The sequence below is a fragment of the Sinocyclocheilus grahami genome, unplaced genomic scaffold, assembly GCF_001515645.1.
Source record: "Sinocyclocheilus grahami isolate Dianchi unplaced genomic scaffold, SAMN03320097.WGS_v1.1 scaffold797.1, whole genome shotgun sequence".
Taxonomy (NCBI): Eukaryota; Metazoa; Chordata; class Actinopteri; order Cypriniformes; family Cyprinidae; genus Sinocyclocheilus; species Sinocyclocheilus grahami.
In genome coordinates, this window is record NW_015505976.1 from 413,506 (window position 1) to 440,117 (window position 26,612).

Sequence of the window (26,612 nt, forward strand, 5' to 3'; positions counted from 1 at the left end):
TGCGGACTATCAGAGTTCCTTACATCAGCAATCCCCCCCCCACACACACACCTTAAGAGCAGCCCAGGCTGATGGAAGGTCTAGTTAAGCCATTAAGGCAGACAATTGACTCAAATTGAGAGGGAAGTGGATAGAAAGAAAGAGAGAGAGAAAGAATGCTATGGCAGGAGTGGATCCACTTGACAACTTAATCTGAGCCTCAGGACTTACATTCAGACAGACAAACACACACACACAAACACTTTTATTTTCACCTTGTGTCTGGCTCTATCACTTTCTACCTTGTCAGCACAGAAGAGTGAAAGAAAGATGGTCCAAATAAAGGACAATGTATTTAAACTGTCAATGACTCCTCTCCTTAGGCCTTTGCAGGGAATTGTAAGGAATTTAACGATTGTGATTCCACATAAATGAGTCTAGTTCCTTAAGGATTCCTTGTAGCACCAGATAATCCTACTGTAACTGTATTATACCATTTAGTCTTTTATTTTGTGTATATATATATATATTATAAACAAGTCCCGTTGTTGTGGTTGTTAATTTATTAACCAATTCATTTTCAAACAATGCAGTGAATGTGAATATAATTTTGGTCATTTCTATAAAACTAAGCGGTTTATAATATTTTTGGCGTGTGTGTGTGTGTGTGTGCGCGCAATATATTCAATACCGTTCAAACGTTTGGAATCGGTAAGATGTTTTTTTTAGAGAACGCAAATATGTACTTATTGGATCAAAATGAGAGTAATAGGTAACACTTTATTTAAAGGTGTCCTTGTTACAAATGTTACATGTACTTACTATTATAATAACAATAAATTAAGCATAATTAAATGCACGTAACCCTAAGCCAAACCCTAATCCTAACCCTAACCATATAGTAAGTACATATTACTCAGTATGTATAAATGTATAGTTACACTGTAACAAGGACACCTCAAAAATAAATAGTGTAACCAAGTAATATTGTGAAATTTGATTACAGTTTAAAATAACTTTTCAGTTTTTCAATATATTTTAAAATGAAATGCAATCCTGTGATGCAAATCTGAATGTTCCAGTCTTCAGTATCACACAATCCTTCAGAAATCATACTAATATGCTGATGTGGTGTTCATGATACATTTGAAAAAAGTTGCGATTTTTTTTATATTTTAGTGGAAACTGTGATAGTTTTTTTTTTCGGGATTCTGTACATGCTGTACATTCGTGAATGTACAGCACTCTCTCCCACCTTCAGTACCACGACTGAGGTGCCCTTGAGCAAGGCACCGAACCCCCAACTGCTCCCGGGCGCCGCAGCAAAAAATGGCTGCCCACTGCTCCGGGTGTGTGTTCACAGTGTGTGTGTGTGTTCACTGCTGTGTGTGTCTACTTTGGATGGGATAAATGCAGAGCACTAATTCCGAATATGGGTCACCATACTTGGCCACATGTCACTTTCACTTTCTTTGAAAAATACTTTAAAGAGCTGCATTTATATAGAATAGTAATAATTTGTAACATTATAGCTACATATTTTTACTATCACTTTTGATCAATTCATTGCATCCCTGCTTGCTAAAAGTATTTAATTCTTGAAAAATGTCTACATCCGAGAATGAATCCAAATGTTCAAAAACAGCTAACGGAAACCAAATTCATTGAATTCCAGCATTTTTTTTTTAGAACCGGTTCTTGATTTCCAACCGCAGCCCAGTGTGTGCGAGTGTCGTCCAGCACACTGTTAGAGGCTTCCTGTGACTTGTGCCTTTGTATTGCTGCAGTCGGGCCTTGTCGAACGAAACAATTACTAATTGTGACACACACAAGCACACACATACACGCACAACACCCTGACACTCGCAGTCCCATCCCTCTCTCTGTATCAGAGTCAGTTTCTGGCTCTCGGCCTCTATGTCTGTGTCATGCTCGCTTTTTTCGCCATTATTGCTTTTTGATCGGCGGCGAGGGGCACCCTTATCACTGTGGTAACTGCTGGGGGATTTATTGGGGTGGGGGTTGCTGAGCAGCGGTTGGCGTGGCGACCCGAGAGGGTGGATTTCCCGCGGCGCAGGTAGAAATGTCCTTTAAATCGCTCAAAGACTTGGGCGTCTCCGCAGAGAGAATAGGGTCCTTCTGCAAGAGATGGATGACTCGAGTCCAGAGGTCTGTGTCTCTTCTCTTTACCTCCGACCTTTTCTTTTTATCGGTTGCTGCTCCTTAACTCTAGGCCTTGTTCTTTTGAATAGAATGACAAATCACTTAATCGGCTTAAAGAGAAATGAGGCTTTGTGAATGGCCGAGTGAGTTAGTTCTTTATGGCTTTTTTTCCACTTCTAATCTGTAAATGTGTAGTGCGTTGTGTTTATGTATATATGTGTGTGTGTGTGTGTGTGTGTGTGTGTGTGTGTAAACCGTCCATAGGAAACAATTCCTGAAAAATATATACAGGCCTCATGATGGATTCAGTGTCTTTGTGTGCTGAGTAATTGTTATAGTCTCCATATTCGACACTTTTGTAAGTTACAAAAAATGTGTTTTTGTTAAGTACATTAATAGTATAATGTATAATAGTATACATTGTTTCTTAAACTAAAAAGTCAATTTCCACCTTTCTGAGTCTACTTTTGTTGCTTCAGTGTCTCTTTTTTGAACTTGACATTGTTTTTTCATCTTGAACATATTTAATTGACATTTATTTATGAATTCAATATAAAAATAAAATTATTTTCTCAGTTTGAAAATGGATTGACATTTTATATTTTATATTTTAAATATTTCATTCATAAATATTTTTCTTTCTTTCTTTCTTGTGATTGTCATAATTACAGTGATTTGATTTTTTTGCAGTTAAAAAAATATATAATAATAATAAAATATATATATATATATATATAATTTAAGAAATGTAAGAAAATTAATAAAAATGGACTCTACATGTATATATATATATATTCCCTTTAAAGGGGTGCCAGTGATATATTTTAGTTCCTCAAACCAGTACAGTATACTAAGAAAAGAAAAATAAATCATTTCTCCTTTGTGCAGAGAATAGTGCTTAATTCATGTCAAAATGTCCTTGGCGTGATGCACGTTTCGAAGGGAAGAAATTTGAACGGTTATCTTGAAACAGGCGGAGAAGGCTTACTCACAGAATGCTTAGTGCGATAATTAGTCTCATGAGGAAATTATTATGCTTCTTCGCTGAGGATAGAAGTATTTATTCATTTCATTTTTTTATTTATTTTCACATCCGTCGAAGGGCAGCAGGCAGGTTGGCCTTCGATCAGCAAAACCAAACTAAAATAAATTGAGCAGACAATGATTTTTGAGTTTGTTTAGGCTTGTTCACATGTTATTTGTAAGCTGGTAAAAAAGGAAATGTGAGTGTGGGGGTCGATAATTCTCTCTCTCTCTCTCTCTGAGTGCTTTCATCTGGAACTGAAACAAGCGCCTGAAATTCCTCATGAACTCGTTGAACCAGTAACATGGGCGTCTAGGGGTCACACGGATCCGACTCGCACCCTGACTCAGCTCAGCCGTTTTTATAATATTACGATTTGTTTCATTCTTGTGTGAGTCACTCAAAATTCTGCGTTCAATTCATGTTGAAGCTAGCATTTGTGAAATTGTGTTTACAGTAAACCGCTTACAATGGAAGTCTATGGGGCAAATGTACTGGGTGGTTTTAAAGCAGAAATGTTAAAGCACTTGTACTGATTCTTTCATGCAAAAATGTATTTTCATTAATGTATTTCAAGTCCATAAATAAAGTTGTTCCAAAGAATACCAAATAAACCTTCTGATGTTAAACACTACTATAACAGAGCGCATTCAGCTTTACATGGTCAAGGCATCAGTTGACAAGTAATTTCATCACAATAATCTCATGGTAACACAAATAATACTGTATGTAAGTCTTATAATGATATCTGTGACCCTGGACCACAAAACCAGTCATAAGCAGCACGGGTGTATTTGCAGCAATAGCCCAAAATCATTAGGATATTAAGTAAAGAGCATGTTCCATGAAGATATTTTGTAAATTTCCTAACGTAAATATATCAAAACGGAATTTCTGATTAGTAATATGCATTGCTAAGCACTTCATTTGAACAACTTTAATGGCGATTTTCTCAATATGTGACCCTGGGCCACAAAACCAATCATAAGGGTCAATTTTTTGAAATTGAGATTTATACATCATCTGAAAGCTGAATAAATAAGCTTGATGTATGATTTGTTAGGATGGGAAAATCGCCTTTCAAGTTGTCCAGATGAAGTTATTAGCAATGCATATTTCTAATCAAAAACTAAGTTTTGATATATTTACGGTAAGAAATTTACAAAATATCTTCATGGAACATGATCTTTACTTAATATCCTAATGATTTTTGGTATAAAAGACAAATCGATAATTTTGATCCATACAGTGTTTTTTTGGGTATTGCTACAAATATACCCCAGCGACTTGAGACTTGTTTTGTGGTCCTGGGTCACATATTTACATTTTTTTGCAGCCTCAGATTCAAGATTTTAAAATAGTTGTATCTCAGCCAAATATTGTCCTATGCTAACTAACCATACATCAATGAAAAGCTTATGTATTCAGCTTTCAGATGTATAAATTTAATCAATTTCAAAAAAGTGAGCCTTATGACTGGTTTTGTGGTCCAGTGTCACATTTGAATCATAATCATTATGTGTATTCTTATCATTTGCGACATTTGCCTCATAGAATCCCATTTTAAATTTGCTGTAAACACGCATTTTCTTTGTTTGTACAAACTGAGGAGTAAATGAAAGTTATTTTATATGGTAATAGAGCTTATTGACCCCGGAACAGAGTCTGCATTGTACCTGCTCAGGACTATCAACACACACACATGACACAGCACACACGCTGAGTATAATAACACTGTTGTGATTTTAATCAGGGTTTGTGTCTCCATGTCTTCCTGCTTTAATGAGGAGCAGTTGTCGATCTGTCCGGCCCAAATTTGCTCTCGCTGTGAGCTCAGAGACCAACCCCTCTCACTTTCCCTCTTTCAGTGTTTTCAGACAACGACATACGCTGTTGACACTTCCTAACGCTTGCTTTCTGTTTATCTGCAGTAACGGTACAGCTGGGAAGATGAACGGCGCCCTGGAGCACTCGGACCAGCCTGATCCGGACGCCATTAAGATGTTTGTGGGTCAGATCCCTCGCTCCTGGTCCGAGAAAGAGTTAAAGGAGCTTTTTGAGCCGTACGGTGCCGTCTACCAGATCAACATACTGCGAGATCGTAGTCAGAACCCACCACAGAGCAAAGGTAGTGTGCGTTTCCTGTCTTAATACATCACAAACGCCATCGCAGCAGCAGGGTGTCGTGTTGTGTCATGTAAACCTGCTCACATGTGTGATGTGTTAGCTTGAGTCTCGGACTTCCTGTTTTGCGTCTTCATTTCCTGTCTGCCTGTTTCTGACTTGCATCCTCCATCCATATCTTTCTTTTTCTCCATTTCTCAAAAGCTATGTTTAAAAACCTGTTTAGGCATTGCTAGAATTAGGGCTGCACAATTTATTATCTTCATGTGGTTTTGATCAGAAATTATTGTGTTGGTCAGTTTCATATCTATTTCTCTCTTTTTTTTCCATTTACGAACAAACTGCAATACAACACAATTAAGCACGAAAGATTCACACAGAATGTTCATAAAGTGCATTGTTGAGTTTAAATGCGTGAAACGTAAGGCTGTGAAATGAAAAAAGCTAGGTCTTGAGATTCGTTTGCGCGATAAGCTGCAAAAGGAAAGCATAACGATATTAGCATGTTAACATAGAAAAACAATGGAAGCCAGTAGAATTCAAAAACCTGCTGTGTTAATTGCCTTTACGTATTGTGTGTAATTAATACTAGGGCTGAACGATTTTGGAAAATAATCTAATGGCGATTTTTTTTTTACCAATATTGCGATTTAATATGCATCATTTTTTAAAGCTCTTTATTTTCTGTGTTATTCAACAAAGACAAGCTATAAATCATTGTATAGTATGACCAACACAATATTAGATAGATTAAACATAAATGTTCTTTTCGGTAGGCCAGGCCTATATGTTACGATGAAATTAGGTGATGCATGAATTTATATGAATGACATTTTTATTTAACAACTACAATCACATTAGTTGAACTTCCAACCTTGTAAGCATGTAATAATTATGACAACATAAAGCACTGACAAATAAGCCTTTTGTAAGCATTAATATGAAAGTCAGTAACAAATCACACAAACTAAAGTAGATTGCAGAAATATAAAAACAAATCTGTTGCTTTACCGCACTACTTTAGGTAATTCAAAGTCACTGTAATAAACATATGTAAAAATGTTTAAACCTTTAAACCTATAAAAAAAATCTGCCCCACCCCCTTTCCCGAATCCCCATCCCACCTCAGACTACCAAATAATTTCACTATTCACATTATGAAAAATTAATGCTTTTTTTATTTAAAAAACCTACAGGGAAAAAAACACCTGCATTAATTGAAACATTGAAAAATAGCATAGAGAGAATAACTGTTATTATTATTATTCTCTCTCTCTGTTACTTATTTATATTTTGTGGGTTTCATGCTGTCCGCTAAGGCATAGGACACACACAGGCTTTTCTCCTCACCAACGACATTAAACACCGTGTCTACACCAAACGCGAGCGGCAAAATACAGTAAAACCACTGATCTATAATAGAGAAGTCATTATATATAGATCAGTGAGTAGAACCCATTATAATCAGTGATGCTGTCTACACTGGATGCAACGCGACGTGACAAAATCTGACATTAAACTGATGCCTTGTTCTATTTATGACGTACTGACACAAAGTTAAAATGATTTGCAACGGTCGCTTTGTCGCGTCCAGTGTAGAGCTGTTGCGGCGCAACGCGACAACTGTAGCGTCCAGTGTAGACACGGTGAGTGAAGCCGAGAGCAAGATATGCCTCGTCATATTTTCTAAATGTGCTGCTATAGAGCATGATGGGTAGTATAGATTGATCGCACTATCCTGATGCCTCGTTCACCTTGTTTGCTTTAGCTTTAGCTTTATTCATCAAACAGTTAATTTAATACATGCAAACTAATACTTGTCAACAATAACAATTGAAATGTATTTTACACCTAGGGCTGGGCGATTTTGCAAAAAATTTAAATCTCGATTTTTCTAGAATATTTAACCGATTCTCGATTCTTTTACGATTTCTAACTAGTCAACTTGAAAATGTAACTACAAAATGATTCAAGTTACTTTTTCTTTATTAACTCTCTAGTTAAAGAAAATTCTATTCTAAGTGCAGCACACATGAAGTTGTCAACATGATGTAAATGTTAAAACAAATCACTTGTTAAATATCTTTGCAGAAAAGATACATAAACTACAAGTACATATTGTACAAACTTGTCTTATTATGTGTTCAGAAATAATATGAGGAAAATGCTTTTTAAAAATGTCAAAAGTCACGGTAATTCAAATAAAAAATGACTGAAGGTATAACACCAGTAGACTATTATTAACTCTAAATGTTCTGTAAAAACAACAGCAGCTTTCAGTCTGTCACCATGATGCAAACATGAAATATCAGACATACAGTAGTAGTTCTTTACAGGTTTTGTATTCGATTGCGCTGCTTTTCCATTGTTTTTTCTGTGTAAACATGGATGTGTTTGACTGTTGCGCTCGCTTGCAGCATCTCATGCATGAAACGCAATTCTAAAAACACTGCGCTCAAGTTAAAAGAAGTTCACTCCCATCTTCTTGCATGTTTTACCTATTCCACTGCCCGCGTCGCATCTTTGTCAACACAAAAGCGCATTCTGTGTGAATGGCGCTTAGCGCTATATTTATGGTCCTTCACAGAGCGCGTGTCACACGTGAGCGGTTAATCATGTGCGCCGACATGCAGTTGGATCATTCGTTTCTTTTTACTGTTATCACCGGCATATTGTCAAAGTGTCTAATTCTAACATTTGGTAATATTTCTATTCAAAATCGCGATTCCTCGATTTCTAAAAATTTAAATTGTGGCAAAACAAGAAATTAAAATTAATCGATTAAATCGGGAAAATCGCCCAGCCCTACTTCCACCTTGATTCTCTAATTTACACACCTGCAACTCAGAAAATCTGAACTTAAGAGTTTTCAGACTCATAATTGCGACATTGTTGTGGCATTCATGTTCGCTCATCTTGTAGATATTATCCTTTCAACGCGACATGAATGCAGTAATGTTCCAAATCAGTCATTTATGAGGTTTAGTTTTGGTTCCGATGCCGCCTTTGTAGGCGGTAGACAGCGAGGTAGCTCTCTAGGTTTCAGAATAGCGCTAAAGCGTAGGCGTTAACCTCGGTTCTGCAGAGTTGTTAACACTCAGACAGGAAGATGGCATGTACACGTTCACATTGCCGCCCATCCTCTCACTCTTATGGAGGATGAGTCAGGGCCGAGTGGGAGAGCATTACTCAAGTCCTGTACTCTCTCTCGCGCACACACAGGCATTGCGACGGGTATCTCCGGCAGAGCTGAGGTGTGTGATTGGCTTTCAGACGGGTAATGAGTGCTCCTGTACTTCAGTTAGCTGCAGTTAGAGTGCCTCTCTCGGGTCCAGCTTCATCAAGGCCTCTGACACAGCTGTGGGGCCGTAATGGCCGCCGCTAGCCTTCAGCTTCACTCTAACCCATTTTCATTTAGGAAAAGGTCGTCTGCGCGCGACTCAGGCTGTTAAATTAGACAGTATTGAAAGATTTCTCCACCAACTAAGTCGCAAGGTGAGCGTTAACTTCCAGCTTGTCTCTCTGGCACTGTCTTTCCCTTTGGCATCCGCCAATTAGAACTGATTTTCTCTAAAAAGGATTTGGTTTTCCTTTTCTTTTCTTTTTTCCCCCATAAGGACAGTTTTCCACCTTTTGAAATTACCAATTAATGGGCAGGTTATATTAAGAAAAGTGTGCCAGTTTTTTAACTCTTTTTGGCCGATAGCCGATACCGATATATTTATCCTTACTGAGCGGGCATTAGGACCCGGGGGAGGCTGACGCTGCTGCCGCTGCACGTGCTATTACTGTTTACTCTATCATACACCAAACGCGTCATTCTGTAAATGCATTCTCAGTTTAAATGCAGCAATCCAAAACCTAATCTAATCTAATCATCATTCAGGGAAAAATTTTGCTTCAAAAATGAGTCACACTACTGACGTGATCTAATCGCTAGCACACCATGAGCACATGTGACTTAACCTTTTCCTCTTATCGGCAAGACATATCGCCATAACTTTTCATATCTGGCTAATGCCGATATGTACATTCAAAGCCATTATGCTGATTCCGATATCGGTCCGATAATATCGTGCATCCCTAATTACAATCAAACAAAAATTATTCAGCTGTTAAGGGGATACACTGCAGGCTAAAACTCCTTTTCATTCACCTTTTAATTTTTTTCATGCACCTGTGAAGTTTGAGATTTTTTGAAGTTTGAGAAGAAGTCTTTTTTCAAACTAGTGGAAAGAAAACATCCAAAAGACACTGTTAAGTGTTTCTTTTATAGCACTTTTATCTATTTGTGTCAATAGATTTCAATTACAATCCATGTTTTTAAAGGCCGTTTTCTCAAAATGAGTTTTTTCACTTACACACACCAAACTTTACATTTTTATTCCTGTCTATATCCTGAAGGTTTTTACAGAGGGATTTGTTCATATATAATTTGCTTGATTGTATACAACATTTTAATCCCCTAAAAATTGTGAAAATATAGTGTTCTATATTTCCGTTCTAAGCATTTTCTGAATTATGGAGTGACAAAAATGAGATACCCAAAATTCCCTCTGTGAAAACTTTTGATTCTAATGTGTCAAAAAAATTTAACAACAATTTTGAAACTGACATCATCCAGTGTTTAGATTTTTGTACTAGAAATGTATGCAAATTATCGCATATTTCATTAAATAATGACTCATTTGCATATCTAAACCTAACGTTTTAGAAAACTTATAATACAATTTTTTTTTGCAATTATCAATGTAATCAATCAGCTGGGTAAGTAAGGCGATAACTATTAGTGTTTTTTTTTTACCCTATTCACCTGCAGTCTCTCGCCTTCAATTTAAGTACACAATTAGATAATACCAATTTAGGTAATTCAATTACCAAGCAAACAATGCTTAATTTTGTTCAGTCTGTGGTATAAAACGTTCGCATTAGCAATTAAAGAAAAAAAAACACTTAAACAAAACATGGTCAGGTCAAAATATCTTAATATTTTTTGATCCCACATTTTACTGGTAGTCCACTGTATAAAGAATTTTTGGGTATAATATCTCAGTTCACTTTATTTTGCTATCCTCACTTACATTTATGAACTATAGTCTTCTGCACCCACTAGTAAAAACAAATATCAAAAATTATATCTGGTGTCTGAATAATTTTTGGTTTGACTGTATAATATCAACATAAATAAAATATTTGAAATTTCAAATATTCTAAATATTTTTAAATAGTTAGAATGTATTATATATTTTTAAACATATATAAACAAAAAAATCTAAGAATACTTTTTTATTCATTTGTCAGTTTGTTACACATCAGTTCACACATCATATATAATATCTTTATAATAATAATTAAACTAAATGTGTATTCAAACATATTAAAAACATATTATATAAATATTTACAATATATTAAATCTGTGCTTTACGTGTATTTTATAAATGGATGGAGTAGCTTTGCTTTTGCGTGCTGCACTGTCCATCACATCATGCTGCACCACAGCAGTGCAGACAACTGGATTATAATGGAAGCAATCTAGATTTGCATCTTGAGTTGTTGTTTTATTAGCTTCACGCAGTGAGGACAGTATTCTGCACCCTTGGTCACTGACGTTAGTGCTTCCTGGTTTAAGACTTGTAGGTTTAAGGGGCCAGTGTGATATTCTGTCAACCCAGATCCAACCTTTTTTTTCAGTGTGGAAATGTACCAGTCTATTACAGATTGGGCAGCATCACCCAGCCGAAAAGTAGTCACACTCGCACACATCCCAGCAAGGGAGCGTAACTGCGCCGAGTTTGCGGTCTCAGCGGTTTAATCTACGATCACGAGCCCGCTGTGCCGATTCAGCGCGGGACGTCGCGTCCTGTGCCCCGCGTGTGTCCCTGCCTGGCCGCCATAGCCTGAGCATCAGCGGGGAGGTGCTTCCGAACAGACGGCCTCACAGATCGCCTGCCCCATGCATGTGTGTGCGAGGCCAGAATGAAGGTGTAGAATATAAATGCACCCAGAGGTGAAGAGCAGGAATTGTTTATAAGAGCCAGGCTGCCATTTAGAATGGTCCGCACACGCGCACACACATAGAAACAGAGTGTCCCTTGTTGATTGAGTGATGCGAGAGCGGTCCAGGGCTAAATGGCCCTGAGCAGCTGGGGTTCTTTAGTAAAGATGTATTCCTGTCTGCCTTTGAAGTTCGTCACACACACACATACGCACGCCTACACGCTCACAAGATGAATGGATGCGTTTGTGTGTGCGTCCTTTTCAGTCCCTGAACACGTAGCACAGCCACAGAATGATACAAGTGTGTGTGTGTGTCCTCTAAGGCCAAATGCAGACGTGCTATGCTAATGTATTGAAATGTATTCTAACAGATATGTGTGTGTTCATGGGATTAAGTCCATAACTTTAGGGCTTTGGACAGACTGTCTCGTATAACAGATCAAAAACTGAATCTGGGAATAATTGGCATTCAAGACGTTTTCATTTACAGTCAACACGAAAACGGGATCCACAACCTGTACTTCCATAATGCGACACATTTCCGAGGGAAACGAGATGGAGAATGCTTAGGGTGGTTCGTTTTGTCCTTCAGGAATTGACTGGATCATGAAAAGCGGCAGTTTTGAGACTGAATTGACAGTCAGTTGTAAAAAACGACTTGCTTTTCAGAAAAAAAAAATTGCTGGGAACTGTTGAGTTTAAACTGAAAAGGCAAAAAGTAGTATCGGAGCAGGGGCGTTTCATCCGAGGAGGCAAGGGAGGCAGTGCCTCCTCAAAATATTGGATGCAAATGTTACAAAATAACATTAGAAAGTGTATAAATCATTGAAACATTGTCCAACAGCAACACCAGTAGGTAAAGTTACAGCAGGAGTTGGCATCTCTCTCGCCTCCCCTGAGCCCATTGAATTTTAACAGAGGAAAGCATGCCATGAGTTGGGGGGGGGGGCTAAGTGAGAATGAATGGAGGAAAGTCACGTGAGAGGAGGCAATGCCTTCATTGTGATATGTTTGGATATGACTGGTTATGTTCGGCTTTGATTGGTTCATGCGACAAATCCTGCCTCTTGTGTTTGTGCATGTTTCGCAAATCAGACTGAATGAACAATATAATGGCATTAATGGGAAGACTACTTTAAAAAAGTAAGTAAACAACTCACACACTTAGATATAAGCACTTTGTTATGTAAAAAAAAAACTTGAAATGGCCTGAAAACATGATCTGTGGGAGTTTTTAGTGAGTAGTCAGTTTGATGAAATTTAAAGTAAATCTCTGTGTCTGTGACAAATATTTACCGAGCTTTGAGTGATGATCCAAAAAATGCAAAAAAAAATTAAAATTAACTATTAAAAAGAATAGCTGAACATAAGTTCACAAATGCCTTGAGATATTATTTTGGAATAAATGTATAATGCTTAAAATAATACCTGGCTAAAATTCATACCTGGCTTTAATAAATAGATTACTGTTACATATTATTGAACAATGTTAAAGGGGACATTAGATGGCCATTTTCCACAAGTTGATATGATTCTTTAGGGTCTTCGTGAAATGTCTATAATATTTGTTGGTTAAAATTTCTCAATGGTAGTGTAAAACAAAACCCTCTTTACCTTGTCAAAAACAGCTCTGTTCACAACAACCCGTATCGGCGCATGTCTCCTTCCGTGGGGTTACAAGCAGTTCTCTGAGATTGTTAACTTTAGCCGCATTTAGCTGCGGAACTTGCTAACTAGCACATTATTAGGAAAGGCGATTTGCAATGATTCATAATAAACCTTATACTCATTTCTTCTAGAGGTGAAGCTGGATCACGAATGATTCTCGCGAACATAAACGCATTTAGGTAGATCGGAGGGGCGACTTCCCTTCAGAAACAAACATAATCCAGTGCGTCTTCAGCAGCTCAGATGTCGGGAGTATATGATGACTGCTTCTGATGGTGTAAGGGATGTTTATTTAACCAAGAAAATGTGACTGGGACAAAAATCTATTTTTGTTATTCGTAAAGAACAATAGTAATAATTGTATTAGTAATAATAATACAACAACTTAATGGAACAGAAGTGGAATTAATTTTAAAGAGGTCATATGATGCGATTTCAAGTTTTCCTTTCTCTTTGGAGTGTTACAAGCTGATTGTGCATAGATGAGGTCCCTGAAGTTGCAAAGACTAAAGTCTCATATTCTTTATCAAAGTTAAGACTCTGCCACGCCCCCCTAAAACGGCTCGTTCTAACACGCCCCCACATAATTACCTCACTATGTGGAAATATTTGCATAATGCCACCCAAATGTGCACGCAAAGAAAGGCGGCGTGGTTTCAGTAACCGCAGTTAGTGTTGAAGCAGCCCTGTTAGGGAAACGCTGTGTGTTTCTAGGCGAAAGCAAAAGCACTTTATTTGGCCTTCCGAAAGTAGATGCATTTAGGAATCTTTAAGATTACTTACAACAGAACAGAAATGCATTTTATGGACGACCATTTCGTGAACCTAGGAGAGGAGGTAATTCTGACTTTGCTATGACAATCTGGCACTTCTGAATCAGCTACTGTTTTGTTATTAGTTTAAGTATTTGCTATTGACTGTTCAAATGCGGAGTTTTGCGCATCGTGTGTGTGTGTGTGTGTGTGTGTGTGTGTGAGAGAGAGAGAGTGTCACATCACAGTGGAATCAGCTGTCTTAACCGTGGCTTGTGTACTGCAAACACATACCAGCTTCATCACTGTGTCTGTCACGCGACTCTGTTCCCCTTTCCGGCTCTGTCTTTACATTTATTTTGAAAGATGAAGCTCGCGATTATGGTAAGGGGCGTTACATTTCCGACGAGTGCTTGCGGTGTTCGGCCAATCACAATGCACTGGATCAGCTGGCCAATCAGAGCAGACTGCGCTCGTCAAAGGAGGGGGTTTTGTAGAAAACGAAGCGTTTGAGAGAGGCGGGGCATAGAGGACCTACAATAATGTACAGTATTTGAAAAAATAATGTTTTTTGAACATTAAAGCATGTCAACATATTCTGTTACACCAAATACACCAAATAATTATCTTTAAAAAAGCATCATATGACCCCTTTAAAGAAATGTAGCACAGGTACACTTTTTAATATATTATAAAATATAAAAACATCTTTCTGTTACTGTTAGATGTGCATATACCCTAACATGAGCCCTGGGTTTGTAAGCATGCACTCTCCGAGTCTGAGTCTGAGCACGAGTGCGAACGGTCACGGAGCTCTTGAGGCGGTTGTATGCCTCGTGGTTTTATCCTGTCTTATCCATCTCAGGTGAGGCATGGGCTTTCAGACGGTACGTCAGCAGTCCTGCCACGTACGGATGTGGAAAACACTTTGAGGATGGCTCTTCTGACCTCCCTGCCTGGGATTGTCAAAAGTTTCCAGTGTCGCAACACGATTAAACACAAACCGCTGTCAACAGCCAAGGAATGAGTTGCTGGCAGAGTCGAGAAAGCCTGCGTTTCCTTCACTTTTGCTGACAACACAGGAATGAACATGATCTTATTGGCTGACTGGTTCATATTAACGTATTAGCGTTGTTTTGAAGGCAGCATTTGAAGGGTTTTGGACATCTCTATGTTCTAGAAGGAACTGGAAAAGGAGAATGATATGCAGAATCAGTAAGTCACAAGTTGTCATCTGTGTGTTTTGGTAGAATGTGAAGTGCCCCTTCACCTTAAACATGGGAAAATCAGCAACAGTAATATGATAAATGACACCACTCTTCAGTTAGCAAAAATAAGTGAGTAAATAAGTAAATAAATCCTTTAGCACAGATGTTTTCAAATTTGTTAATGCCGAATAAACTTTTTTTATGCCAATATGGACCAACAAATAAAATCATTCACTTGTTAGTGACCCCCTGCCTAAAATGTGAAAGCACCACAACACAAATGATTTTTTTTTGTGTGTGACAGTATGTATATTGAAATGATTTGGTGATAAACCAAGAAAAGAAAAACATAGATTATTATTGTTACTATCATTAATATTATTATTTGCATTTGCATTTCATTTATTACTTACTGTTAAACTTTCAATAGTACAGTATAACATCATTATTAATTGTATGTTTTCAGTTATTTAAACAGCAGAATGAAACTACACTGTTTGAATGTATTAAAAGTTATAAATGAAACATTATTAAAATAATAATAATATCGTCATCATCATATTAATGAATTTACTGTTTGAATGAATTAAAAGTTAGATAAAGCATTAGTCTAATAATAATAATAATAATAATAATTAAAAAGGTGTTATTATTTTCTGCTGATGTTTATATCTGTATGTGTGTGTGTTATACATTATTAATTACGATTTTTATTTTACAAATATATTATTATTATTTTATTTGAATACTGTTTTATATATTGCATTTAATATGTACAAACAGTACAGTTTCCTTTATAATAATAATAATAATAATAATAACAAAGCAACATACTAAATTGTTTCAGTACTTTGAGTTCAGTATATAGCTTTTTACAACAGATTTGAGCATGGCTCTTCCGTCAGAACTATCAGATTTCTCAATCTTATTATTTATCTTTACCTTCACTGGTCTTACGCAAGTGCACGATGCCTTCCAAGTCTTGATGTAGTGGAGTGTTACTTAATACTACTGGAGTATTATGAGCTCATGTAGTATTACTGTTAGAGTAGCTGTGGAGTGTTTAGGCTCATGTGGTATTAACTCAAATCTCTGTACACAGAACGCATGTGAACACTCCCCCTATAGCAAATGTTTCACAATTGTTTCATACAATCAGTACCATGCTTTTGAAAACAAATTTTTGTTTACTGCTGTATAACCGTAAATTTATGCCATAAAGTCTGGTCCACACTGAAGCTCATTTTGGCCAGGGACCTCCCACTGAGACAGGAAGCAACCAGCCACTGTTTTCATTTTCAAAACCAACCAGTCAGATTTAAGCTTACAATTTTGAGAAAGCTCTTGGAATTTTTGTGTGAACAATCTGAGCATTAGACTCCATGTCTATTTAGCAGATATAGTACACTAATTCTGGATACAGTTCTTTGAGACCCCTGGGGTCAGTATTTTTTCTTCAGGCACAATGGTGGTTGATCAGGACCGGGATCTCATTAACACTTCAGTTCCTAGGTCACACTTAATTGGGATTGAAATTGCAACCTTTGTGTTAATGGCCCAGGGCCATTAAGCCCCCCAGCCAGGACCAATGTCAATGTTGACTGATGGGAATGTTTCAGGCATGTTGGGAGTTTAAATGTGTATGATCACTTACTGGTGTCTGGTGTGTGTGTGTGTGTGTGTGTGTGTGTGTGTGTAACACTGGGAACAGGGTTGTTTTGGCCATGGACTGGACTGCACTGTTGCCAGGGATGAGTGAGTCCTTAGTTTATCCTGCCAAAATTCTCCTTGGCAGTAAAACTCATTTTTCACTCATTTTTTTTCTTTTCTTGTTCCTCTTCTCTTTTCTCTCTAAATAAAACATGCCAGCACTCTCAGCTTGCTTTAGCCGCACACACACGTACATACAAAGGTCCCCAGCTGATTCTTTCTGTCAGTCCTCTCTGGTGATCTCTGCCTGTGTGTGTGTGTGTGTGTGTGTGTGTGTGTGTGTGTGTGTGATTCTGTGCTCCAATGCCCAGTCAAGGACAGTGATGCATGCAGATATACAGTATACTGTACATATACTCATTTTCAATCTTCTGATGAAGGACAGAGCCTTTTGGTCGATCGGTTTTGGTGGCCTTAAAAAGTATCGTGCAATTTTGTGGCTTAATGGAACATGTCCATTAAGTGTTACATATTTAATTTGAGTCTGAAGTGAGTTTTCAGTCTGAAAATCAGTGTTCTTTTTAGTAATATTTATATGCTATTAAAGTATTTTTTAATACTCTAAATATGCTTTTATTTGTATATTTTTAGTTTGAATTTTAATTCGTTTTTTAGTAATTTATGTGCTTTTGTAATTTTAATGAGTTCTTTTTTTATTTCTATTCGGCCTTATTTTTATTTTAAAAATAAAAAATTGCGTGTTAGCAATTTTTAATACTTCATTTCAATTAACTTCCAAGTCAACAATTCTAAAGTTTAAGAGTTTCATCTAATATTTATATTTGATTTCATTTCAGCTTTATTTCAATTAATGCCATTTTAACAGTTTTAGTATTACTTTTAGTTAACAACAAAACACTGTTTAGTAAAAAACACTAAACAGTGTAATGCAAAATAATAAAAAAATCATAAAGTTTCGCATTAGGTTGTCCTCCTAGGCTGCACAGAAATACATTACGTGATCATAGGGCTGAAACGATTCCTTGAATACATCGAGTAACTCGAATACAAAAAATCATCCATTTACTGTAACTACACACGGAAGACCGTGTTTCCCCACGGATCACTATTATTGACGCACAACCCGATAAACGCTGGTCCAGACCATAGACTGTATAAAAACAGGGACCAGCCTTTTAAAAAAAAAAAAGGTGCTGGACATATTTAAGACCGTAAATCAATATGGTGGCTAGTTATAATTTTCCTACGTTAGCTGTATTTTGTGAAAGATTAAACGCCATTGTGCATAAAAATACGACAGAAAGAAAGCTAGTCAATATCACACGAAGAGTGCCAGTTTTCACCTCTAAAATCAGCATGATTACAAATGTGATTTTATTCAACAGTTCAATACACAAGAAGGTAATATTATGAGTAATACTTACGTTTTAGACACTATATTGCCTGTTTTTGCTTTATTTTGCCAGCAAAAAAATTCCAAACACAGCCACAGCGCTGTGTTTGCTTCTCTTTGCAACATGGCGACGTTTCATTCCTGAATGAATCAACCGTTTAAATGATTCGGTTCAATCGCGATGACTCACTTCTTAACAGTGACTTGCTGCCACCTGCTGGCGGTTTTAAAGTATCTTTTCGTTTTTTAAATCATTTTAAATATCAGTATTCAATGTTTTATGTTTAAAATAACAAAATATTATTTATGCATTTGTAACTGCAGGCTAAATGCATTCATGTCCCTCTGTGAGGGAAATTCATCCCATGCAGCTTCTGTGTTTCCTCTGCATTGCAAAGATGAATTTTGATACTGATATCATTTGTTTGGTAACAGTCCACATGTCTTTTATTCTAACTGACTGATCAAATGTAAGAATTTGACACAAAAGATGATGTACACTTTTAGAAAAAAAAGGCTTTATAAAGGTAAAAATGCCCATAAAAGATTTGCCCATGTCAAATCTATTTAAACTTATTGGAACAGATTAATTTCTATCACTGCTGTGAACTGTCCCGCACACAGAATATGAAGAATATCAAAAACAAGTTTTACACACACACACACACACACACACACCAATACGTATAGGGACATTTAAGAGGGTTTATTCTCCAAATAACTCTAATTTCATGTTGCAGAAAACTGTGTTTAGAAATTGTGTATGGTCTCTTGTTCTTGTTCTAAGTTACCTTCCTGTCCACTGATATTTGCCTCTCACAAAAGCCACAAAGCCTTCCAAGAAGACAGTAAAGGCTCATGTCATGCTTGAGCTTTAGTTAGGCTGAAACTTGAAAGTTAAGTTGCACGACATAAATGCAATGTTTAGGTATTATTATTATTTGTATTACTATTATTTTGATTTATGCCTTAGTTTTAGTTTGTACCGTTGACCTTTTTTTAAGTAATGCGAAATAGATTTTTGTATTTGTATTTATTAAAAATTTTTATTGATATATTTGTATTTGCATTTTGAATGTAATTTGGCTATTAAATGCATTAAATGGATTTAGTTTTCACGGTTATTAATGTATGCAATTTCAGCAATAAAAATGTAAGTATTTCTAAAAATAAAAAATGTGTTGTTTATTTTAAGAGATCTATCTTATTATCTCTTGTATATTTAGTATTGCTCTTTAATAAAAAAAAATACTTCTTATCCGATTACTCAATTAATCGAAGGAGTAATCTGCAGAATACTTGATTACTAAAATAATCGATAGCTACAGCCCTACGTGATCAGTGTCTGTTTCATAAGCAAATGACTTACGTTTTTTTTAAATTGTATTATTCTTAGGTTTTTTATTGAATTATTCAAAAAGATTCATACAGACATTTATTTATTTAATTGCACTCTAATTTTGTTTAAATAAATAGTTTTAATTTTTGTTTTTACTTACTGAAATCTCATTGGTCTGGAAGTCTTGTGTCTGTTGTTGTTGGTCTTTTCTTTTCTTTTTTTCAGGTATGTTCCGATTGACTGCCATTGTGCCACAATGTGCAGTGTTTTCTCTTTCAGAAAGTACAAAAGTCATGCTTGCAACAACATGAGGCGTCAAGCTGGGTAGCCGGGGTGAACTCTCATTGGTCCAAAATCCCACTCCAAATGGCTGTTTATTATGCATCAAATATTAGCCTCTTTCCTCTCATTCTGGTTCTCGCTCTCGCTCTCTCTCCCTCGTCCCTTATCTTCTCTGTGGTGTAGTTTGGCAGAGATCTGTATGACAGCAGTGAGATTGTTTTCTCTCTCAGCAGGTAGTGAGACGAAAAGAAAAAGATCAAATCCACTTGGCTTATTGCATGCTTAAAATGCTTACCTCTCTCTTTCTCTCTTTCTCTCTCTCTCTCTCTCTCTCCGTCTCTGTCTGTTTTCCCAGGGTGCTGTTTTGTCACATTCTACACACGGAAAGCTGCCCTGGAGGCCCAGAATGCACTGCACAACATAAAGACCTTAACTGGGGTGAGTGTTTGTTTATCTGCTCATGTCTGTCTTTCTCTGAAAGCTAGCGAGGCAGAGAATTTCTTATTCAAATGACGACAGTTTCAAGTTTTTAATCTGGTTTCCTTTGCTAGAGGTTGTAGTTCAGGAAAATGTGTGAAGTTGTGTTGAGGAGACAGGCTTATGAGTGACTTTAATGAGTTTATGATTTGCGCTTTCTGACGGAGCGAGTGATGTTTGTTTTCATGAAATCAGAGCCCTTGTTCTCGAAATCCAAACACAAATGGTCATGGGAGGGATTTGGGCTGTACACTAGCGGTCAAAAATTTGTGGTCAGTAAGTGCCACAGTAAGTGGACCATTTCTGATGACGTCAGTTTGACGGCATATCAGAATATCCTTAAACACACCCCTCCAAACGTTAGGTTGCTATGAGTGAGCGACAGAGAGGAGGAGCGCAAACATAAAACCATGCCCTCTGTTCAATATTCAATTTCAATTAAACCCATTTAAAAATCATAATTAAGCATAATTGTGAATTCACAAACGCTACAATTTAATTAAGTATATGCAATGTTGTTCTAATACAGTATATGCGCTTTAATTATTTACATGCGTGTAGGTCAAGTACATGCGTCACACAGCGGCTCCGTTCACAGTAGTTCCACAGGAACTGTTATAATTTACATGTGTGGAGCGTCTCAAACGCCATCTCTGCATGACTTTGGGTTTATTATAACGTTCATCTGGGAACGCTACGTGCGCCATTTCATCAGATTTGTAAGGTAAATCATTTATAAATCTACATCGCGGTTTCAAAATAAAAGCTCAAACCCTCACTCTGAGTTTACACGGCCATTCTTTTAAGTACAGTGGCTTTAGCATTTCTGTCCTAAAGAAATGGCCAAATATTAAAGATTAAGTGGACATTTGAATGAAATGGTGCTTGCTCAATATTAAACAAGGATTAGATCGCACCGCAATGTGTAAAAATAATCATCAGGCCGTTGGCGCCCTCTGCAGGCCTTTGTTGTAATGCGTAATGTAGATTCGCTCTATTGTTTATAACACTATGTATTTTAACAGTTTTGTTCAATAAAACCATATGATTTCTTGCTTTTGATACTTTATTTGAACTAATTATTATTGCCTCATTGCTATTATATATGTATTTTAAGTAATTGTAAAGGCTATTGTTCACTTACATCTATTTTTATTACCACAAAAAAATTTATTATAATTATAGGGCCCTATGAAATCCGTTTTATTTCTAAATTCAGTTTTGTTCCATTTTCATTTTTCTATACTCTGTTTTAATGGTTAAATTAAATTGTATTAATCAAAAAGCCTGTCTAATTAATTGAGTTTTACAGTTTTATCTTTACCAAATTCTGTTTTCCATTATTTGCTGAAATTCCATTCAATTTTAACTGTATTCCTCTCCAACCGTATTTGAACCACCTGAAACATGTTTGTGTACTTGTGTACTGCGTGTTTTTGTGCTTAATGTGTGTTTTTGTGACTGTATAAAACAGTATCAAAGGTCCCTGTCAACTGTAATAAAATGAAATGTAAGGTTGTCCATACAGTCAAAGCAAGATTCATTTTTTTGAAAACATGCTATTAAAAACCTGACAGATAAACTGTTTTCTTGCTTTTAGTATCTGCTTTTATTGTCATTGTTTTCAAATCATCTTTTTGTTTAGTTAGAAATGTTGTTTTTCCTATTCCGAACCCTTTAGCCTACGGCAGATCTAGAGATGTCACATACGATTATCATATCAATTGCTGCCATAATCAGACCGTCTCTGAAGCGGCGTGTGTGTGAGGACGATTGAAGGCTAATGTAGGACATGTCTGTTAAAGTATCCTCCAGCTGTGAGCGAATTCATCTCTCTCTCTCTCTCTCTTACATTAATTCAGTTCACTGAAGCCTGCTGATACACTACAAGATCAGTTCAGTTTTGTGAATAAGCTTGTTGTGAAGTTTTTGGGCAGTAGACATTTATTTACAGTAATTACAGTCGCAAATGAGCAGGCCCAAATGAAATCTGAAGACTTTATGCTTATTTTGAAAAAAACAATTGCAGTACTCTGCAGAATGGATTTGAAAATGTTAGCTAAGGGGGTTAATAAGACTGTTGTTGGAAGTGAAATCAAAATATTTAATAAGAAAACATATTTGCAAATTTAATAAACAAGCCGGGTATTTATTGAATTTGATCAGTGACAGGCGTTCTAGTTCTGTAGAAATGTGCAGAGTCCTATCTATCTATCTATCTATCTTATCTATCTATCTATCCGTCCGTCCGTCCGTCCATCCATCTATCCATCTATCCATCCATCCATCTCCTTGCTGCTCTATTTGAGTTGATTAAAATATTTCCACCTGTGTGTGTCAGGAGAGTGTGGCAGCTTATAAAATCCCCACTGTGTGCCCATCTGTCTGACTTCTGTGATCTTTTACCCAAACACACACAGTGTGTGTCCTCAAACCACTGGACTACACACACACAAAGAAATGAGAAACTAGCTAATTTTCTAAACATTTCTTAAACATCTGAATATCTATTTTTAATTGTAAATACAAAAATGTTGTATGGCCTGTGTCCAAAGAGACCAAATAACCTCAAACAACAAACTTGGGTCTTTTAAAACCTTTAAGTATTCTATCCATGGTCAGAAAGAGTGTGTGTGTCCTACAGGATCAGATGCCTGAGGATGCCGGCAGCAGGGCAAACCATCAAAGACTGTGTGTGTGTGTGTGTGTGTGTGTGTGTGTGTGTGTGTGTGTGTGTGTGTGTGTGTGTGTGTGTGTGTGTGTGTGATAAAGGTCAAAGTTGAAATGAAGTAAACAGATATCTTCAGTTGTTTCTGACTGCTTTTACAGGTGCATCTCAATAATTTAGAATGTCATGGAAAAGTTCATTTATTTCAGTAATTCAACTCAAACTGTGTGTGTGTGTCAGTGGGTTATCGGTTTATGACTTTGACAGATGTTATCAATTTCCCCGTCTGAATTGGTTTCAAGAAGGTCTCATCTGTTTGAAAGCGTTTGTGTGCATGCTCTAATATATATATATATATATATATATATATATATATATATATATATATATATATATATATATATGATCCAACCCAAGAGTTATGGAGCTGTCATTCTGTCTCCAGCCGCAGATGTTGACTTCTTTCAGGTGTCTGTATGTGTGTGTTGTGAGAGCAAGCATGTGTATTTCATGAGAAACTGCTAACAGAGCATGATCTCTGTTATTAGTGTCATGGCCTTTAATGGGAGAGAATGAGAACACACGTCCACGAGCTCTGTGACGGCCACATGTAAGCACACACTATACAGAGAAGACAACATGAATATTGGGAGACAGATGCCATACACACAGAGCCGTGTGTGTTGAACAGATCTGGTATCTGGCAGTATATCAAAGCTGGATTCAAGATCTGACCATGAACCTGAAGGTGTTATAAGAGGAGAGATTTTGAGAAAGAAAAAGAGAAAATAGACGAGCAACTAAAAGTGTAAGTGCAGGCTTAGCAGATGTTTACACAGAACACGTTCTTGCTTTCAAAGATTTTTTAATGTGAATTTCACAATGGTTTTGATGCGTTTAATTTGACTATTCAGTTTCCTAAAAACTGTGCAAGTAAATTAGTTGCACACATCCTTATGTCGCAACTTTTGAGTATTTGAGATAAAGGTAATTGAATAGCATCTCTGATTTTAAATCTTAATACCAAAAATGATGAATGGCGAAGCTGGATTTATTTGCACAACTTTTTCTATTAAAATATAAAACAATTTTAAAACCAATTATATATATGAGATACAAAATATTTTTATTTATTTATTTATGATTAAATATTTGTTTGATCATCTGATTGGTCAAAATGTATTATTATTATTATTATTATTATTATTATTAGTCATAGTAGTAGTAGTATTTGTTATTTTAGAACAAATGCCTAATTATGTTGTTACATATTTGTCAAAATGATGAATTTATAAGTTGGATTTATGTGCATGCATCAATTCTAGGTCAAAATATCATTTCCATATATCTGTCTCTTAAAAGGTATAATTAATTTATTAATGCTAATTATATTTCATTAATTTTATAATGTGTGTGCAATGTGCATGTGATGTATATATATTTCAGAAAAGGAAATATTTCGAGAAAAGGATTGGAGAAAATAAATAACCCTGCAGTGAGACATTTTAGACCAAATACATAAATGTGGTGAGAGATATTGTATATTGAGGAAATTAAAGACATCTGACAGGTTTGCACATTGACTCACAATTGAAAAGCTGTGCAGACGAAACGGCAGAATGCGTACGGCAAATTATTCCAAAAATCGTTGACTAGAGATAGACAAGAACAAGTGTGTGCGAAAGAAAGATGGAACGCAATAAACATTTCATCGGCAAAGTGCTGACAAATCACCTTCATCACACGTACGTCTTTATTCTTCATCTCGATAGATGCTAGTGGAATGGAGTCAGCGGAAAAAATGACGACACATTAACAAGATTACAGCGATAATGTAGAACATCAGTGCCGGCAGTGAGACGAGCTTGATTATGTGCTGGCGTGAGCGTTAATGAGTGTGTTGTAGTAAATGTGCCGTGTTTGTGTAAATGTAACCCATGTGTGTCCTGTGTTTCAGATGCACCATCCCATACAGATGAAGCCCGCAGACAGTGAGAAATCAAATGGTGAGTGTCTGTATGCGTCTCTTATTTTTCTCAGGTCGTCCGACTGTAGCTTTGTTCTGGGGGTTTGTCTCTGTGTTTGTGTGAGGGACTGGGAGATGGATGAATTATTGAAACCCAGGAGAGCCGCAGGCCAAGAATAGTTTAAGTGTGTGCCCTGGCAGTGACCCAAACACATATACACACACTCACATAAGCCATATTGCTCACAAAAAGATTTTATAGATGTGGTTAGGAATAGGGCTGAACGATTTTGGAAAATAATCTAATTGTGATTTTTTTTACCAATATTGCAATTGCGATTTAATATGCAATTATTTTTTTAAAGCTCTTTATGTTCTGTATTATTCAACAAAGACAAGCTATAAATCATTGTATAGTATGACCAATAGTCAGTAACAAATCACACAAACTAAAGTAGATTGCAGAAATATAAAAACAAATCTGTTGCTTTACCACACTACTTTAGGTAATTCACAGTCACTGTAATAAACATATGTAAACATGTGGACTGCACTAAACACTGTCTGTTAACTTTAGAACAGTGGTTCTCAAACTTTTTTGGTCGCGCCCCCCTTTAAACCTGTAAAAAAAATAATTTGTGGGTTTCATGCTGTCCGCTAAGGCATAGGACACACACAGGCGTTTCTCCTCACCGATGACATTAAACACCGTATCTACACCGGACGCGAACGGCAAAATACAGTAGAACCGTTATAATCAGTGACGCTCTGTACACTGGATGCGGCGCGACATTAAACTGATGCCTTGTTCTATTTATGACATACTGACACAAAGTTAAAATGATTTGCAACGGTCGCTTTGTCGCGTCCAGTGTAGAGCTGTTGCGGCGCGACATGACGACTGTAGTGTCCAGTATAGACACGCTGAGTGAAGCCGAGAGCAAGATATGCCTCGTCATATTTTCTGCATTTAGCTTTGAAATGACCAGTACCTGCCTGGGTCTGTGCGACTTCATCTATGGCTTTTCTCTTCGCTTTCACAAACCGATCCATCTCCCATTCTAAGTTACGTCCTTTGGCTGTTTACTGTTCTATTTCTTTTCTTTTTCTGCTGATGGCCCGCGCTCGACTTGAAGCGGCGCTGCTTAGACCGATCGGTGTGTGTCATCAAAGCACTTCGAGAGCTATAAGACAGCGGACGTCTCCTTATGCTTTCCCTCGCCGTACTTTGATGTCAAAGGCTACACCGATCGATCTTCAAGTCGAACACACCTCTTTCCTCTCGCGTGTCACGTGACCATGTAATCGCAGCATCTGCGATTGAAAAATCGCGTTATTTCATATCGCGATATTATCGCAAATGCAATTAATCGTTCAGCCCTAGTTAGAAAGTCCACTGTAAGGGAGTTGGTGCTTGGCCAGGGGCCCACATTTCCAGAGATTTGAGAGCCGAATGATGATGTAACTCTAACACCTATGTTACTACATAACCTACCTTCAGAAAAACAAAAAAGAGAGATATGCTTAATGTACAAAGTACAAAGTTTGCACCCCCGTTGGAAAGAAGAAATGGAATTTTTTTGTGTGATTCAAATCCTAATTTTCAGCAACCAGTACTCCAGTATTCAGAGCCACATTACTTTGGAAATTATTGTAATATGCTGATTCGATTTCAGTTATTTCCAGTGTGGAAATCATGAAACTATTTATTTATTTATTTGAATTTTTGATGGGAAGTTCAAAAGCACTGCTTTTATCTAGTTATGTGAAATAATTTGCCACTTTTAACCAATTTAATACATCCTCACTAAATGAAAGTATTAATATCTTATAAAATAAATAAATAAATCATACTGACTCCCACATTGTATAATGGTTGTATCAATTATAATAATTTTG

The 26,612-nt window shown here is 36.7% G+C and overlaps 1 protein-coding gene across 16 annotated transcripts in view; it reads left to right on the forward strand.

Annotated features, from left to right (window-relative positions):
• Positions 1–26,612, forward strand: part of celf2 (cugbp, Elav-like family member 2) — a 175,022-nt gene that overhangs the window by 106,538 nt on the left and 41,872 nt on the right. For all 16 annotated transcript variants that reach the window (XM_016246408.1, XM_016246403.1, XM_016246407.1 and 13 more), the window contains 3 exons: positions 5,098–5,294; positions 19,958–20,040; positions 24,705–24,753. In XM_016246408.1, coding sequence (XP_016101894.1) covers positions 5,098–5,294; positions 19,958–20,040; positions 24,705–24,753 — 329 coding nt within the window. The remainder of the gene's footprint in view (positions 1–5,097; positions 5,295–19,957; positions 20,041–24,704; positions 24,754–26,612) is intronic.